At 36.6% G+C, this 16,541-nt stretch overlaps 1 protein-coding gene and 1 pseudogene across 8 annotated transcripts in view; one reads left to right on the forward strand and one right to left on the reverse strand.

Annotated features, from left to right (window-relative positions):
* Positions 1-16,541, forward strand: part of TPRG1 (tumor protein p63 regulated 1) — a 166,561-nt gene that overhangs the window by 99,981 nt on the left and 50,039 nt on the right. For 6 of the 8 annotated variants that reach the window (XM_039850533.1, XM_039850532.1, XM_039850534.1 and 3 more), the window contains one exon: positions 14,479-14,632. In XM_039850533.1, coding sequence (XP_039706467.1) covers positions 14,479-14,632 — 154 coding nt within the window. Of the gene's footprint in view, positions 1-3,256; positions 3,408-6,769; positions 6,791-14,478; positions 14,633-16,541 lie in introns of those variants that run through there. The other 2 variants (XM_039850538.1, XM_039850539.1) reach the window with 2 other exon arrangements.
* On the reverse strand, positions 4,467-4,566 carry LOC120593121 (uncharacterized; annotated as a pseudogene).

Consider the following 16,541-nt stretch of genomic DNA (forward strand, 5'->3'; position numbering starts at 1 on the left):
CTGAGCATACATTTATTGAATGAATAATATTATTGCTAAGATAGAGTTCAATATTTTACATCTTCAAAACTACATTTTTCTCTGTGGCTTTACATGGGAATTCATATAGTTTAATATTCAGTACTTAGTTAACATAAACTCTGTTGGGCATCACTCATACTGCAAAAGAGGCCTCGGTCTCTTTGACCTTTAAATTATTATGAAGAAACTTTTTTAATATTCTAAGACTCATTTCTTCTCTGCTGTCTAGAAAAATATATGGTGATGGTAGAAGAAGTCTGGAGTTGCACCAAAGCATCTTCAGGGGATTGTATGTATGTGCAAATTTTAATTTTAATGATTAAAAGTTCCTAAGGGTGCAAACTGCTGTACTAGGCATGGTGCAAGATTAAAGACCATGCTCAAACTTTGTCTTTGTGGCTCTTACAGCCTTTTGGATAATCTTTATAATGCAAATAGAATTATTTTGCCAGACACTGAGATGTACTGCTACCTTTTAATTATGTGGTGGAAAGATGATATATTTGGTTTCATTTTTAAATGATGTCTTTTTTTTTTTAACTCTTAAGCCATTTTTAAGCTTTGCCAGGATAGATTAATTGATTAATCTCTATCTATCTATCTATCAATCATCTATCTGTCCGTATGTCTATCCATTCATTTATTTATTATATGCTTAGGTTCTACCACCCTTGATTTATGAACTTTTTTCTAAAATGGAGGTACATTTTATGAAGAGCTGCTAATTCAATGCCTATCTTACCAGGATATAACAAATTCAATTCCTTTTGCTTTTGCCTTGAGCATTTAACCTAAATAAGTCATCAGGAGGGTTTGTTTGTTCTGCCTTATAGTTTCTGATCAAACACTTCTGTATGAAAGATCAGGTGCCAAAGGTGGAATTTAACTATGAGCCATATTTTCCATGTCTATTTTCTACAGAAGTCAGTTTGAAAAATCACCTCCTCACAATGTATTTAAGTAGCAGCAGGTGTGTAAAAAGACTTAGCAATTAGAAACTGTGTTTGCTGGTGAGCCAGCAGTGTGGCAAGTCAGTGTGGCTAAATTAGCAGATATAAAGCCTCTAAAAGAAAGAGGGTGTTATCATGGTATGTTCCACAGTGACTGGATCACTGTTGGAGTATTGTTTTTCTTTCTTGGATACATAATTTTTAATAAGGACATTGGAAATCTGGAACATATTCAGAAGAGGATAATCTGCTGGCCAGTCAGGGAATTTTTAACTTTGTCAAATCAAGAATGGTTGAAGGAACTAGATGTTCATTGTTGTTGCTTTTTAAGAGAATATTCAACAATTTCTGTACAATGCTTTAACATTTCTTATAGGGAAGAGAGAGTGAGAGAGAGAGAGAGAGGAGAGATTCTACGATAAAAAAAAAAAAAAATTATTACCGTAAATATTTGAAGACTCTTTAGACAAACCTAACACTAGTCTATTTTCTTAATGAAAAATAATGAAAAAATAAATGTTCTGAGAACTGCTGTTTGGTAATTCCACTATATAATTGAAAATTTGTTTGAATTGAATCCTTTGGATTTTTTCTTTAATCATCCCGGAACAATGCTTTTCTCTTAGATTCCCATCTCGGAGCAGGTACAAACCATTGTGCCTTCCACTGAGCCATCAAAACCCCTGCCCTAAGCCCACACTGTACACAACTCTCCGCTGATCCTTATTAAGCTGTGCTGGTTCCCACTGGGTGAGGAACCCTCAAGGCCAAGGGATATGTCTACCCACAGCCTATTCCTGGTCCCCAGTCTACTTGTTTTTAAGACCAGTGGCAGGATCACCTGAGAGCTTGCTAGAGATACTGAGTCTAGAACCAACTGAATCAGAATTTGTGTTTTAACAAAGGTCCCCAGGTAATTCAAGTACACATTAAAGTCTGTCATGCATTGCTCTAGACCATACTCTGAGTACCCGAGACCCTAGAATTCTCTGTCCGAATGGCCCTATTTCTGTTTTCAGGACCTGTCCTTCCCAGAGCATGCTGCCAGGGGTTTTGATTGCTCAGTGGAAGGCACAATGGTTTGTACCTGCTCCAAGATGGGAATCTAAGAGAAAAGCATTGTTTCGGGATGATTAAAGAAAAAATCCAAAGGATTCAATTACATGCTGCCAATGAAAATATACTTAGGCCCAATGAGTAACCAAGAGGTTACCATCTGGAAAGTGGACCTTTGGATGGAATTTGGAGATGTGGTCTACTTGTTCTTGCTCAGGTATGCAAAGCTGCCACACTGAGGAACTGAACACCAGGACTAAAAAATAAGAGGGAGGATCCCAAGTCTCTATCTGTATCATTGCTCTGGGCCTAAGTGGAAATATAAATAAAGCTCTGTGGTAGAAGTAAATCTTAAGTAAAAACAAAATCATAAAACCCCAAGCTCATATGTATGCAAAATAATACTATTGCAACATGAAGATAAAAAACACCAAGTAAACTCTAGCTCACTTAACCCAAAATAAATATACACAGTGGAATGTAGGTAAAACAGCTGTATTTCAGAAATTTTGTAACTTTGTCCTTAACTTAGTATTTTACACCATGTTCCTAATTGTGTCTCCATTCCATGCCCCTCTCCCAATTTATAATTTGGCAATTTTAGGTTGATGCAAGAGAAACTCGCCGGAGTACAATAGAATTCAGAAATTTCTTTTCTTTTGATTTACTTTTCAGAGTTCTGCTAAAGGAGTACTTTAAACCTATGATGAGAGGTGCCAGACATTTTATATATAGCCCTACAATACTTTCACTAAGTAGGCATTCTTATCTCCATTTTACAAATAAGGAAACAGACTGTGAGCATTAAAGAGACTTCTCCAAGATCACAGAGTAAATGAAGGCACTGAGATTTGAACCCAGGTCTACATCCTCTAAACTCTATGACTTCTTTTATTTGAAATACCTCACAAATAATGGGTTTTTGTTCATTGAATTTCACCTATAATCACTTTGGACAGAGATGGAAGGGATCACTGAACATGCAATTCTTGCTGAACAGTTTGAATGGCTCATGTAGATGATGACTAAGAGGGAAAATAATGTTAATTGGGAACTACTTCTATGTGCAGAAATTAGAGATGGACATTTTTGCTTTGTCCACATAAGGTATTGTATGAAATAACATAAATAAACTTCCTCGGGAAATGTTTTCATAAATATGAAAGGAAAAATAAATGTGTATCACATTTTAATCTCTTAAAAACTTTTTCAATTTGAATTTTTCCAAGGTGGAGAAAGGAAAATGGTCTCAGCTTTTTGAGCATGATCCAAGGAGAAGTGTTAAGAGAAAATATCTGGGTTCCTGCTGTGCCCTTTTCCTTCCTGGGCAACCTTGGCTGTTTACCAAAGAGCCGTGGAAAGTTGGGCCAAAAGTTTGTGGTAAATGGTCTCTCTATTTGTCCATGTATGTATTCCAGCCTTTCAACTCTCAGTCTCCCTTGAGAGAAAATGGAAAGAGATGAGATTCAGAAAAAATGTTCTTCTCAGAAGCAGCTATTTTTTTTTTAACTTAGCTATTCTGTGCCTGTTGAAACTTGGTTATTTAAGAAGTTCAAAAGTAACTTCCTTTTAAGAGAAGAGATGAAAATTTACACAAACCTGAGGCCAAGAGGTTTGCCAAATATCCCAATTTATAATAGAGGGAGTTGCTTCAAAATTATTTCCTTTATAGTGTGCCATTTTCCTTGGTAACTTTACAAGAGCTGCCCTCTCCTTTTTACACATGGCAGCCTCTTAGCACAGAAGGGCCCTAATACAGTCCTGGCAGACCTGCATCTACAGCACAATGCTTTCAGAGAAGAACCATAAACTAACTGACTACCTGCATGCAAAGGTACAACCACTCTGTCTTGAATGTTTCTCTAAAAATCTCGTTTTCTGTACACCTCAAAATTGATGAAGGATTCTCCCATCCCACTTAAACAAACAGAAAACACTTTAAGAGCTCAATTTTAAACAATGCAATTTAGAAATGTTGTCTAATGAAAGACAAAAGTAGTAACCAGATAAGTCTTTTCTGAGGAATGAGTATTTTTGCTATGATTTGATTTGTATTTTTCACAAGAAAGACCCTGGGAAAACCAACCATGTCTTACAAGATAGATATTGTGGGGCAATGAATCTGATTTAGATGTGGAGCCTGTTCTTGAGAGCTCACAGTTCATTGGATGGTATAAGACAAGTATGCAGAATTATTTTACATTGTTGACATTATCACAAATGTCAGACAGGCTCAGCAAGCTAAATTGTTTGGAGCCCTGAGGAGTTATGATTTTGAATATTGGAAATGAATGCTCTAAGTGTACTATGAAAGATCTGGAATGTGAGACTGAGAAAGTTTCTGAATTTTTTAAAAAATTTATTTATTTAAATTTGTTTCAAGTATACAGTACATTGGTTAGACATCTATATAGTTCATAAAATGATCCTCCCAATTGCAAAAATATGGAACAAATTTGCGTGTCATCCTTGTGCAGGGACCATGCTAATCTTCTCTGTATCATTACAATTTTAGTATATGTGCTGCCAAAGCGAGCATGAGAATTTCTCAATTTGATAAGCAACTGGAAGCCCCTTCAGGTTTTTGAGCTGGTTGGATCAGCACTGTGGAGAAATGCAGAGGATAGGTTAGTTCAGGTAAAGAGAGACTACAGATAAAAATGTGAGCTCTAGAATAACTGTTTTTAAATAGGCTTACTGGGGAATAAATGATTGGTTGGTATAAATGCTTTTATTCTTCCTTGTCTAGTACATCCATAGGGTACCATGGGATTAGGAGGGGTTGTGGAACCAGAGAGACTGAAATTCTAATTTCAGCTTCACCACTTGGTATTTGATGATTTTGGACCTTGGTTTCCTCATCTATAAAATAGAAATTATAAACTTACTTTGTGAGTTTATGACAGAGACAAGTGATAACAAATGCAGAGGTCATAGCACACTACTTGGTACAAATTAGTCCTTGCTCTGATTACTGTGAATTATATCATCTTAAATATGCAGTTTATCATTTCTATGTAAAAATAATACATCCTTATAAAAGAAAGTAAGAATTTTTAAAGCAAGAAAAATATTACCATTGTATTAATATTCTAGTGTATTTCTTTCAATTTTTAAAAATATAATTCCCACACTGGTCTAATGCCAGGGTAATGGATGGAAAAGGAAGTAGTGGGTTTTCTGTTGTTTTTCTTGAGATTTGACTCTTCCCTGTTGCCAGACTTACTTTGCTATTTGTAAGACTACGAACCAGAGCTGGACTAGATAGACTCTCGATCCTGCCTTCTGCTTCCATCACTGCAGACACAGTCCTGCTCCTAACTCCCACTCTGAGCACTGCTAGGTACAGACAAACTTTGCTACCACTAAATGCCCTCTTTATTTACCACTCTTGAGATCTTCTTAGCATTCATATCTGTGAATAGAGCTCGGGGTTCTGGACTAGGAGAATGAGATCAGAATCCTACCACTGGATGGAAATATCTGGGTGTAAACTCTGGCTTTCACTATCTCTGTGGTTTTGGGCCTTTCACATCGCCTTTCTAATTTTTATGGAAACAGTAGTTTCATGAGAAACAATGGGATAATGGATGAAAAATTGTTTTGTGTGCTGTAAGGCATTGCCGAACTAGCAAATATAGAGTGCTTACATTTTAAAATTTTTACTTAACCCTTATAATATCTTTTTAAGACAGTGTCACTAGTTTTATTTGACAGAAAAGAAAATCGAAGTGCAGTAAGAGTAGGAAGCCTGCTAATTCAGTAAAGTAGTAACTACAATTTGAAATTGTTGAAGATAAAGTTTATATTTCATTTAAAGTTTCTCCTTCCCCTTTCTTCTCCTGCCATCATCACCACCACCACACGACTTTTGATTTTATCCTATTTTTTGTTTGCCTCTAGGCTTCCTGATGACACCAGTAGGAAGCCCACACATGGTTGAGACGCGGCCCTATTTTTTCCTGGAGACCAAGAAAGACATAAGGCTTAGCCATATGCCCCACTCACCTCTACACATCATTATTCTTCTTTCTGTAGTTTTGAGTGTAGCAGTCAGACACAAATTTCCTTGGCTAATTAAACAGTTTCCATTGATTTTCCAGTGGCATCTTACTAGCTTCTATGTTAGGAATAGGCTTCTCCAGATCTTTCATCTCCTGTACTACTCCAATCCTCACAGAGTTCTGTGACTTTCTTCTTTCCCTCCACCCTCCCAGCTCACATGTAGCCCACCTGGAACTAAATAAGATCCTTATAAAAACATAAATCACAGCACATACACTGAATTTTCTATGTCTTCCTCCATTCCCTACCCTCAACTGGGTCTTTGCTTTCATAATTTCCTCTGTCTTCAATGCAAGGTACTTGGTACAAGGTTGAAGATTAGTAAACATGTATTGAATGAATGAAGCCTCCTTTGATACCTTCAACAGTAAAAGATTATTCCCACCTCTGAGTCTTCATTACAATTTTATCCAGAGAAATTTCTGTGGACATCACTGGAGGAATGCTAGCAGGGATTTGCTGATAATGTTGCTACTCGCAGCAATTGTTACATATTGTGGGAGTTAGACCCTGAAAGGTTTGAAGAGGAGATCAGAATATGGGCTTCTTGTACAGAATATGACAATAATAGTCTACTCGAGTATAACTCTATGAATTATAAAATTTGTGTCATGCCCATCAGTGGAAACAAGATTATTATTTTTAATCCTGGAATCATGTTTGTTTCATTTTGACAGGTGTAGAGCTCTAAATGGACCTACTAAATATGAACATCTAGATGCCCAAGATTAAAAGAACCATATATCCTTTTTTTTTTTAATCTAAAAGTTGCTTATCATCAACCTCATTAAATTAGCTCTCCATTTGGATGACATTTATGAAACCAAAAATTTTGCTATAAAATGGATACATTTTCCTTATAGGAAGGAGAATGAGAAAGAAGTTTGTTGTTGTTTAATTATTCTCCTGTGATTCCCAGAGTAATGGATTCCTAGTTTCTCTATCAATGGAAATTTAGAAGAAAAACAAAATAGAAGAAGAGCTGCTGGAATATTGTCATAGAATTTGATAACAGCAAGAATAGAATAACGATGGGGGAAGAGACAGCTGATATAATAACTAATAAATTTAGTAGTCACAAATCTTTTAGAGCTTCGGTAAAAAGGCTTTCTTTTCGTATACAACAGTTGGCTTTGATGAATGAAAGCATTGGAGTAAAGGAAAGTATTATGGGGAGTGTTGAGTATTAATCTAAATAACTTTCTTAACTTCAGTCTCTGTATCAGTAAAATTAAGAAGTCAAGAACATAGGATATGAATGATTACCAATAAATTCCTTCCAGGACTTAAAATCTGGAGTTTGTGATGATTTTTATTAAGTTATAAAAGAATTAGTTAGTTTTAAATATAATCTGTTTCAGAAAATAAGTTTTAAAATGACTTACATTCAAACAATCTATTCCTACCAGTTCTGGAAAATAAAATATTGTTGTATATTATTTAAGTAAAACCCAATAGTAAGTAATCCTTGGGTTCAATGGGTCATAAGCATTAGATTTGCCATAGGTGGAGTGTCTTCTACAGAATATCTAATCCAGTGTCTCTATATAATTTTATAAGAAGGGTATCTTAGTTCATTTGGATTGCTATAGCAAAATACCAGAGACTGCGTAGCTTATAAACAACAGAAATTTATTTCTCACAGTTCTGGAGGCTGGGAAGTCCAAAGTGAAGTTGCCAGCAGATGGAGTTTCTAGTAAGGGCTCGATATCTGGTTCACTGGTTCACATATGACACCTTCTTGCCGTGAAAGGGTGAGGGATCTCTCTGGGATCTTTTTAAAAGACACTAATTTCATCTATCCTCATAAACTAATCACCCCACAAAGACTTTACTTCCTAATTCTATCACCTTGAGCATTAAAATTTCAACATATATATTTTGGGGGTACACAAACATTTAGACCACGGAAAAAGGAAATGAAATCTTAGAGATATTGTGCCCAGCTCTAAGACACAAAGAAAGTTAGTATCAGTGCTAGGATTAGACCCAGGTTTTATTGACTGCCAGTTCAGGGATCTTACTATCATAACATGTGACATTCTAAGAACGGAATAATAGGGCATTCAATCTCACAGGCATCCTAACTTAGTCTGAATTCATTCATTGTCATTAAACAAGGATTTATTGATTATTATGTACCTGACACCTTAACAGCCTGTATATATTTTATTCTAAGTATTTGCATACACATGTATGCACACACACACACACACACACACACATCCCAACACTGCCAGTCACAGAATCTTAGGTGGGGCTTTGGTTTGGATCTTAGTCTTCTTTACCTTACACTTCTAGGACAAGTGTATCTAAAATTTGTCAAGCAAATACAAATCTGTTTTGGCTTAGGTGATTCCATAGTCTTTTAAATTTTTTTTGTAACCTTTTTTTACAATTATTCACCCTCACTTTCTCTAAGTTCTGCTTTTGGTTTAAACCTAGGTCTTTCATTCTGCAGTTTAAGATCATTTCTTCTTCTAGGACAAGAATGATCAAGTCAACAACCCTCTAAGAATTTCTCATACTCATTACATTATCCTATGGCTTTTTATTTAACCAGTGTGATACTAATTATTTTGGTCTTTCAGCATAGATATTAATTTATTGGAACAGAGAGGGACCTTAGAGATGATATAGTTTGACTATCTGGATTTACAGATGTACCCTTGGAGCCAAAAGGGAAGTATATGGTTCAAATTACCCAGCAAGCCAGTGGCAGATCTAGCCCGTGAAGGCAGGCCTCCTAATTATCATTCAAGGTTCTCATCAGTGTACCACACTGCCCCTGAGTTCTCTCTTTATAGACACTGCTGATCTGTTTAACTTTATCACTTACCTCTCCCTCAAGTAATATAACCTATAGAATTTCTTAGTTATCCATGTCAGTAAATAGTTAACCTCACTGCGCCCAAGGCCCTGGAAACTTCTGGGAGGGAGCCAGGTGAGCAAAGAGAGCAGATAAAGGCAGCACCTGCTGATGGGTTTGGAACAGCCTGGGGACAGTGAGAGAATGTAAACACATTCTGAAATCTTATTGTCTGACTCTGTGCCAGCGTCTTTTGGGTTCTTGTCATGGAAAATATTTCGGCTGAGGTCATTCAATGAGCAAAGGAGCATTGAATACCCTCCAGGGTGCCAACTCAGTCCCCCCTTTTGTGCAAATTAAATAAGCAAGAGACTAACATTTCATAGGCCTAGAAGGCCCACTTTTTAACAATACAGGCTGAAAGGAGACATTAAGAAAATATATTGTGTTTTTCTGAACTGCTGTCTCCCCCTCCCTGCCCGCCCTCCAGCCCGCCTCCCCTGTGGCCTTCCTCTGTTTGCTCACCCGTTCTTACAAGCACACGCCCTGCATTTAGAGCAAGAGTTAATGTCTGTGCTTCCTCATAAATCTCACTTTGGTGCCTTGAGCTATGTTTTTAATTCTGTGGTGGAGCTTTGAGATTTGAGATGAGTAGAAAGGGGGGGCAACTGACACAGGTAATAATGGAAGCTGCCATTCTCCGTCTGGGGAGCCCCGTATCTTCATTCAGTTCTTCTAACAGATAGTTTAATGCCTCAGCCCAGCACCTGTGAAGACCAAGGTGGAAAGAGAGTGGGGCGTCAAAGGAAAGGAAATTGGCTATATTGAGCTACACAGATGGATGTGTGGTTTCTCTCCAGAGGAAAAAAATGCGTGGAATGAACAAATTAACGCAGTCTGGTGACTGGCTGGCATATTTTCCTAGTTCAGCAAAAATTACTTCAAGTAGGGGAGTCTTTCATGACAGAAATCATGTCTTGTCTTACGAAGCTTGTTATTGAAGAAAGTATTCCCCTGTTCATCTTGGAGCTCCTTTCTGTGTTGTTAAACCATGTTTATTTTTCACAATTGGTCCTTTGGAACTCATATGATAGTTTCTTTTGTGTAAACCTCATCTCTTCAACATGTCTTTGCTTTTTTGTTTTTTTGGGTTTTTTTTTTTGGTGTAAAAGGCAAATCTTCTCTTGGGCTGCTGTGATGGTTTAAAGTAGTAATTGCTTAGGGCTTCCACCCTGCCAACAATTGTATTTGAGTAGAATTCAGAGTCTGAGTCACAGAGTAGAACATATAATTAACATGACTAAAAAACTCTAATCTTTGAATATTCTCGTCCTCAGTTTATACATCTATAAAGTGAAAGAATTAGAAACGCACCTCTAAGGGGCCTTCCAACTCAGACAGTCTTGGATTCTAAAAACTCCAACTATCATAAACCCTCTTCTCTCATCAAGTTTTTCTTTGCCATTATAGAGCTCTTCCTCTACTGCTATACCTTTCTGTGAGGTTTTGATATTTATCGAAGTGAAGGGTAAAAAGTGGGAATGGAGGTCGGATACAGCTGAGTTCCTTGAGGTTAGAAAGTGATAATAAAATAAGATGTAATTGTAACAGAGTGAAATACTCAGCCTTTTTGACTCCATTTTATTCAAGCCTGCTTTGTTCCCATGGCCTTCAGGTGAATAGCTTCTTGCATACAGACATGTTAATCGTTGGAGGAATTCTGCTTACGGCTTGAGTTTTTCAAAAACAGCCCCTTACCATAAAGTGCCTCTTCCAAGGAGATAAAGAAAGTATGTATTATCAAAAATTTGCAGAAAACTCTTGACAGAACTCACATCAATTAGGGTCAACAGAGTAAGCACAATCTTCCTTGGACCCCAGCTGGCATCTAGATGTCTGTAGTCATCAATTGCCTCTTGTCTCTCACATTTCCCTTTTCTCTGAACATAAAAGAAACTGGAACTCTGTACTTTCTTAAGATGGATTTGAGGCACCACTAGGTCTCCCATCTTCTTGGTTGGTGCCTTCTTGATCAATAAATTTTTTCTTACTCCAAACTCTGAAATTTTCAGTTTTGGCCTTTCAAAACATTGGGCAATGGACTGTGGACCAGTAATACATGGATAATGATGTTTCTCTTCCCCCTATTTATTTTATTCCACTAGTAGTTCTTGACTTGGTGATCTGATGAAGACTGGTCAATTATTTTTTATCTTATTTCCTGTAAGCTTCTATTTTTTACCAAATTTTTTTTTTAAAAATTGCTATGAGGGTTAAGTAAAATTTAAAAATATAAAGTCTGTAACAGCACACAATAAGCACATTATAGTACATACGAGGCACTTAGTATTTTCTAATCGAAAAGTGCTTTATAGCATATAAAACATTTTCTCATGCATTATCTTATTTCTCATGAAATTGTTACTTAAATATCAGAAAGGTGGTGTGAAATGCCCAAAGACAAAGAGCTGGCGAAAGCCAGGGTTTACACTCAGAGGATGATTTCAGGAAGAAAGCTACCAACTCTTTCTTTGCTTAAAAATTTGATGTTAGCATTCTTTTCCTGGGACTGTACCCCAACTTTGATAAGTTGACCATAGCAGCTCAGTGAGAAAGACCCAGTCTTCTTATCCTATGAAATAACTGCCTCACTTCCAGTACTACCTTATTTTCCTACAATCACATAATTGCTATTACCATAATTGGGTATGAATAAAAATATACAGTTCCTTTTGAGTCAGAGATTTTCTTTCTGACCTTTAGCTAGAATTCCTGAGCAGGCTTTTTGCCCACAAAAGATGGCTGGCTCCTTAGGGCAATTCTTTTAATTCTGTGTCTAATTGGAAATAAGGCTGTGTTGTGTAATGGAAGGACCTTAACTTGGAATGTATTTTGTAACAATAGGCCAGAATGGTGAAAACACTCCTCAGTGAAATTTTAGGAGATCATGGCTCTCACCAACTCAGTCCTATCTGTAGTGATGCTTTGGGAATGTACTGGTCCTTTCTGAGTCTCAGTTTTCCCAGCTTCAGAAAGAGGGCTCTGGGTTATAGCTTCCAAGAGCCATTCTAACTCTGACATTCTACAGCTTATACGCCTTAAACTACCATTGCACCATATGGAGGCTGATTAGTGCTTTTACATGTTTTCGAAATATCATGGTAGGTGCTAAAGTTCCTTAGGAGTAATGAGACAATACTTGGTATAGCCTTTGCAGCAAAGGATGCATGCTGCTTGGGAGTGGGTTGGGAGGCAAATGTGATGCCTTTAAATTAAAAAAGCCATAACCCAGAGGCTTCTTATAGATCCTGTATGTTCTTTACTGGATAAATGCTAGTAGCATTACGATCATAGCTGTCTACATCATTAACACAGAGTTACTGAGGTCATGGAATATCCCAAATGGAGACACTCTAAAGAACATAGGGGAAATGGAGATTCAGAAAAAGAAATGAACTTGCCCATGGTCACACAGCATTAAATGTCAAAACTAAGACTAACATAGGACTACCCAACATCTCATTCATTGCATTTTTTACTCTAATTATCTTACATGACTTATCTCCTGGTAAGCATGAATAACTGTTTAATAAAGCATTCCTGGTCATAAAATAATTCATATTCTCCACAATTGTCCTGGTGACATTTGACAGAAAAGAAGATGATAAGTTTTCATAGTACTGTAGTACTAAAGGCTCCGCTGAGAAGCATCATCTCAGTTTTACCTTTGGAGACACTTCTTAGTTGTAGATGTATCTTCTCATCTATCATCACCTCTGGAGCTCAGGAGAAAAGGGTGGCTGAATTTGTGTATTTAAAAGTATACCTACCACATCTCTGAGAAAGGTCATTACCATGCCCAAATTGATTGTCTATTTAGAAATAGAGTCCTTCTTGAATGTCATGCTTAAACTTCATTTGGGGTTTCCCCAAGGTGAAATAAGATAACTGTTCTTATTAGATAAGCTATCTTGGCAGATTTTCATCCCCTTTGAATAAGAGCAAATTTGCACTCAGTACATAAATTGATGTATGAAGCAGCAAATATTTCCATTGTGCAAGTTGTTTAATGAATTCAATCCAGAATGCTCCATTAACCAGCATGTATAGAATATTCATTGAGCTTTGAATTTATTATCAGGCCAGGAAAAAAAAAAATGAAGGAAAGTACGGCGGGGGGTTGATAAATGTTAGTATAGCAGCTGAGAATGTGAGGGGTTAGAGAGGGAAGTTTAGAGGTATGTACAATATTTTTCTTTTCTCTTTTTTTTCTTTCTGGACAAAGGATTAAGTTCAAAAAAAGTTGAGTGTCAACTTTCAAATTTAATCATCAAAAATCTGAAAACTGGGCAGCAAAATATGCCAAGCTTTTTTCTTACTTTCCTTTTGTAAGAAGTAGCTCAGGGACCAGCCAATTGGGAGAGGGGTGTTATATGCTTATGTGTGAGATGGTGTTTATACACATCTCTGCATGGATAAACATTCAGAAACCACAATAGCATTCCCAAAGGAATCCTTCCTTAATACAGGAAGTGACAGCTTTGTGAAGGGTCCACAATTAATCTACATCTCAGGATTTAATTTCTAGAAGAAATAAGACCTCTATGATGTTCCACGGGGCTGTTTAGAATTACAGGCAACTTAGTTTTAAGCTTGTCAAATGCAAAGCTCCTAAGCTTGGCTTAACCTCCAGGCATCTCTTTATATTCAGAGATGTCTAAAACCACAAACTATAAATTCTGATGGGCACATGCAAAAGAAGAGGCCATAGAAATTACAATTTTGTTATTCAAAGTGGCCACACTTCCTTACCACAACTTCCCTCCCACCACTCCCAAGATGACTTTCTCTTACTTGTCACTTGGATTTACCAGATGACCAGGCCTGTGCTATATCAGAGAATGACTGCCTCCCACCTCTGTGGATCAAGACTGTGAACTTAGTGAAAAAGGGCAGGGAAAGCCTCCCTATGAGCTTTGACGTATTTGTTGCGGCAATTTTTCTGGGCGGAATGTGTGCAGAGAATAGAAAATGGTGAGACACATAATCTGAGGTCACAGGGCATTTTGAATTGGTCATCATCTTTCTTAAAGATCATGTATATCTGCCTATTTGGGAAATCTCAAGCCTTTTCTTAGTCAATTCTTGCTTGTATTTATGACTCTATGGAAACCATTGCTCTTGTCATCTTTCTTCTTGACACCATCTCCCACCTTGACTGTGTCAGTTCCTCGACTCTTCCTTCTCATTTTCTCTTTTCACTGTTACTATCAGAATGTTTTCATGCAGTCAGTTTTCAAATATCCAGCCCTGGCCACTGTCCTGAACATCAGAGTCACATTTCCAATGAGGCATTTCCACACAGAGTTCTCAACAACACTTTAAATTCGTCTTGTTTGAAAGCTAATTATTTATATTCTTCTCTTAAATAGCCTAGAACAATTCAACTAGGTGATAGTTAAACCAATTGTCTCAGCAATAATATAAAGGCTCACTGAAATATTATATTCCTTTCCCACCCTTGCCTTTTTGCTTTAATCTAATAGAAATGACTAAAGGAAAACTCCTTTCTTGTAGGAGACAAGGAGAAGGCCTTAGGATCTACTGGGGGAGCCCAGAGCAGCAGTCTCTACTGTCCCGTTGGAACCCGTGGTCCACCGAGGTGCCTTATGCTACCTTCACTGAGCACCCTATAAGACACACCAGTGAGAAGTTCCTCGAAATTTGCAAGGTAGGATGCATTTTGGGATTCCCTCTTGGAATAGCTTTGTTGGTAAAGTTTTGTGATTCTAAAATATGTACAGTTAAATAAAAGTGATAAGATACAACCTGGGATTTATATAGGTAAAAAAACTTTAAAAGTTTTATATAACTTTTTTAGGAAACAATAAAACTGTTTTATACATGAAAAAATATATAATATTTTTATTAACCATATCATGCTGTTCCCTCCTTGCTAATTTCTTAGCAAGAAATTATAGTGTAATATTGTTTAAAAATTGCAATATTTGTGTTAGTCTGATTGTGTTTATTGCTCACAGAATGTATATAATTTTCTATATATAATTAAATTCTAATTATTTTATTCAGAGGGGTATGGAGTAGTGCAAAGTATGAAGTCAAATATGACTCTGTGGTTTTCTCTCCGGGCCTTGGTAGTGTTATCTCTAAATGGAAATAAGGAACACTGCCCTGTCTTCCAATCTCATTGGATTATTGTAAGATTAAATGAGATAATGTATATAAAAATGCTCCATTAACTATAAAGCAACTAATAGTATTTTTATGTTTTTAAATCTTATCTCCCCAAGTAGATTTTACATTCCTTTTACTATCCTTTCCTCTTCCCCAGGAAGAGGTGCTAAAATACTCTAAGTAGTCTAAGTAAAACAGTTTGAGCCATACATTCAGTGAAAGATCAAACATTATATTTTCAACAAATCGGATATACACATACGAGTACACTTATAGGCCTTGAAATTCTTGCCTTCTCTTATCATTTCTGTTTGTCATTTTATGCTGGCATTCACTTCAGAATATCACAACTCTTCATTTGCTATAAATTCAGAACATGGCAATCTGCCTCTAAAGTCTTCAGTGGTTGGATGGCATACATTGCATTTCTTAGATTATTTTAAACACACCTATTCATGTGTGAAACAAATATTTTAAATTGGTAAGTCCCCTATTTTAAAAAGTACTTGAAATAAAATATATGTGATTAAAGGCTGGACGGCGGCATTTATCCCCCTCTAACACAGAGATGAAGTTGGCTTAAGTCACATTCTGCTTTCAGGACATTTTAGTGGTCCTCTTAAGATTTATGCCAACATCCTCAGGGGCTTGTGTTACCTATACTGAGCACCCTATGAGACACACCAGTGAGAAGAAGTTCTGGCTCCAAGCTATTGCAGACACTAAATTATTTCATTGTATAGATAATGTTGCTACTCTTCCTGAAATTCTATTTCACAATATCTCAATCCAAGCATCAACATCAACCCCTAGACTGACTCCTTACCACCCAAAGTCAACAAAACAAAACAAAATGAAAACCAATAAGAACAAAACAACACTTACACAAAGGCATTTCTGTGAGAGTAGACTCACTGAGGGCTTCAGGTAGAGAGAGTGGGAGTTTACAACATAATAATGCCCCAACTTCAAATGGAATATCAGATCTCTCTGTTTCTAAAAGAACTTATTAATAATAATACTCTGATGCATTGCTTCAGAGTCCTCTTTCCTCTCTTGTCCGTCTGTTCTTGCCCCTACCTAAAATCCTGTTTTATTTTTTTCTTATTAATAGTAGAGAGTAGTTTATCTGTTTTATTTTCTTTTAGCACCTGTTATTCCAACTCGAAGAGCTTAATAATGTAACTTACAAAAGCTATTCAGCTTTAAAGGGAATCTGGTTCTAGCTATTAAAATTATATATATATTTGAATTAATAATAATTGTGTTTTATTCTAAGTCAAAATAAATACCAGGTTAATAAGTAAATACCAGCAATAACTTGGTTACTATATCTATCACTTCCTGGACCAAGAATTCTCATATTCCTCCTATCTGGTGCACTAATACTTATTCCTTAAGTGTCTTTGCTGAAAGAAATCAGAGTGAAGGATTAAAAAAACAAC

The sequence above is a fragment of the Pteropus medius genome, unplaced genomic scaffold (genome assembly GCF_902729225.1).
Source record: "Pteropus medius unplaced genomic scaffold, Ma_sr-lr_union100, whole genome shotgun sequence".
Classification (NCBI taxonomy): domain Eukaryota; kingdom Metazoa; phylum Chordata; class Mammalia; order Chiroptera; family Pteropodidae; genus Pteropus; species Pteropus medius.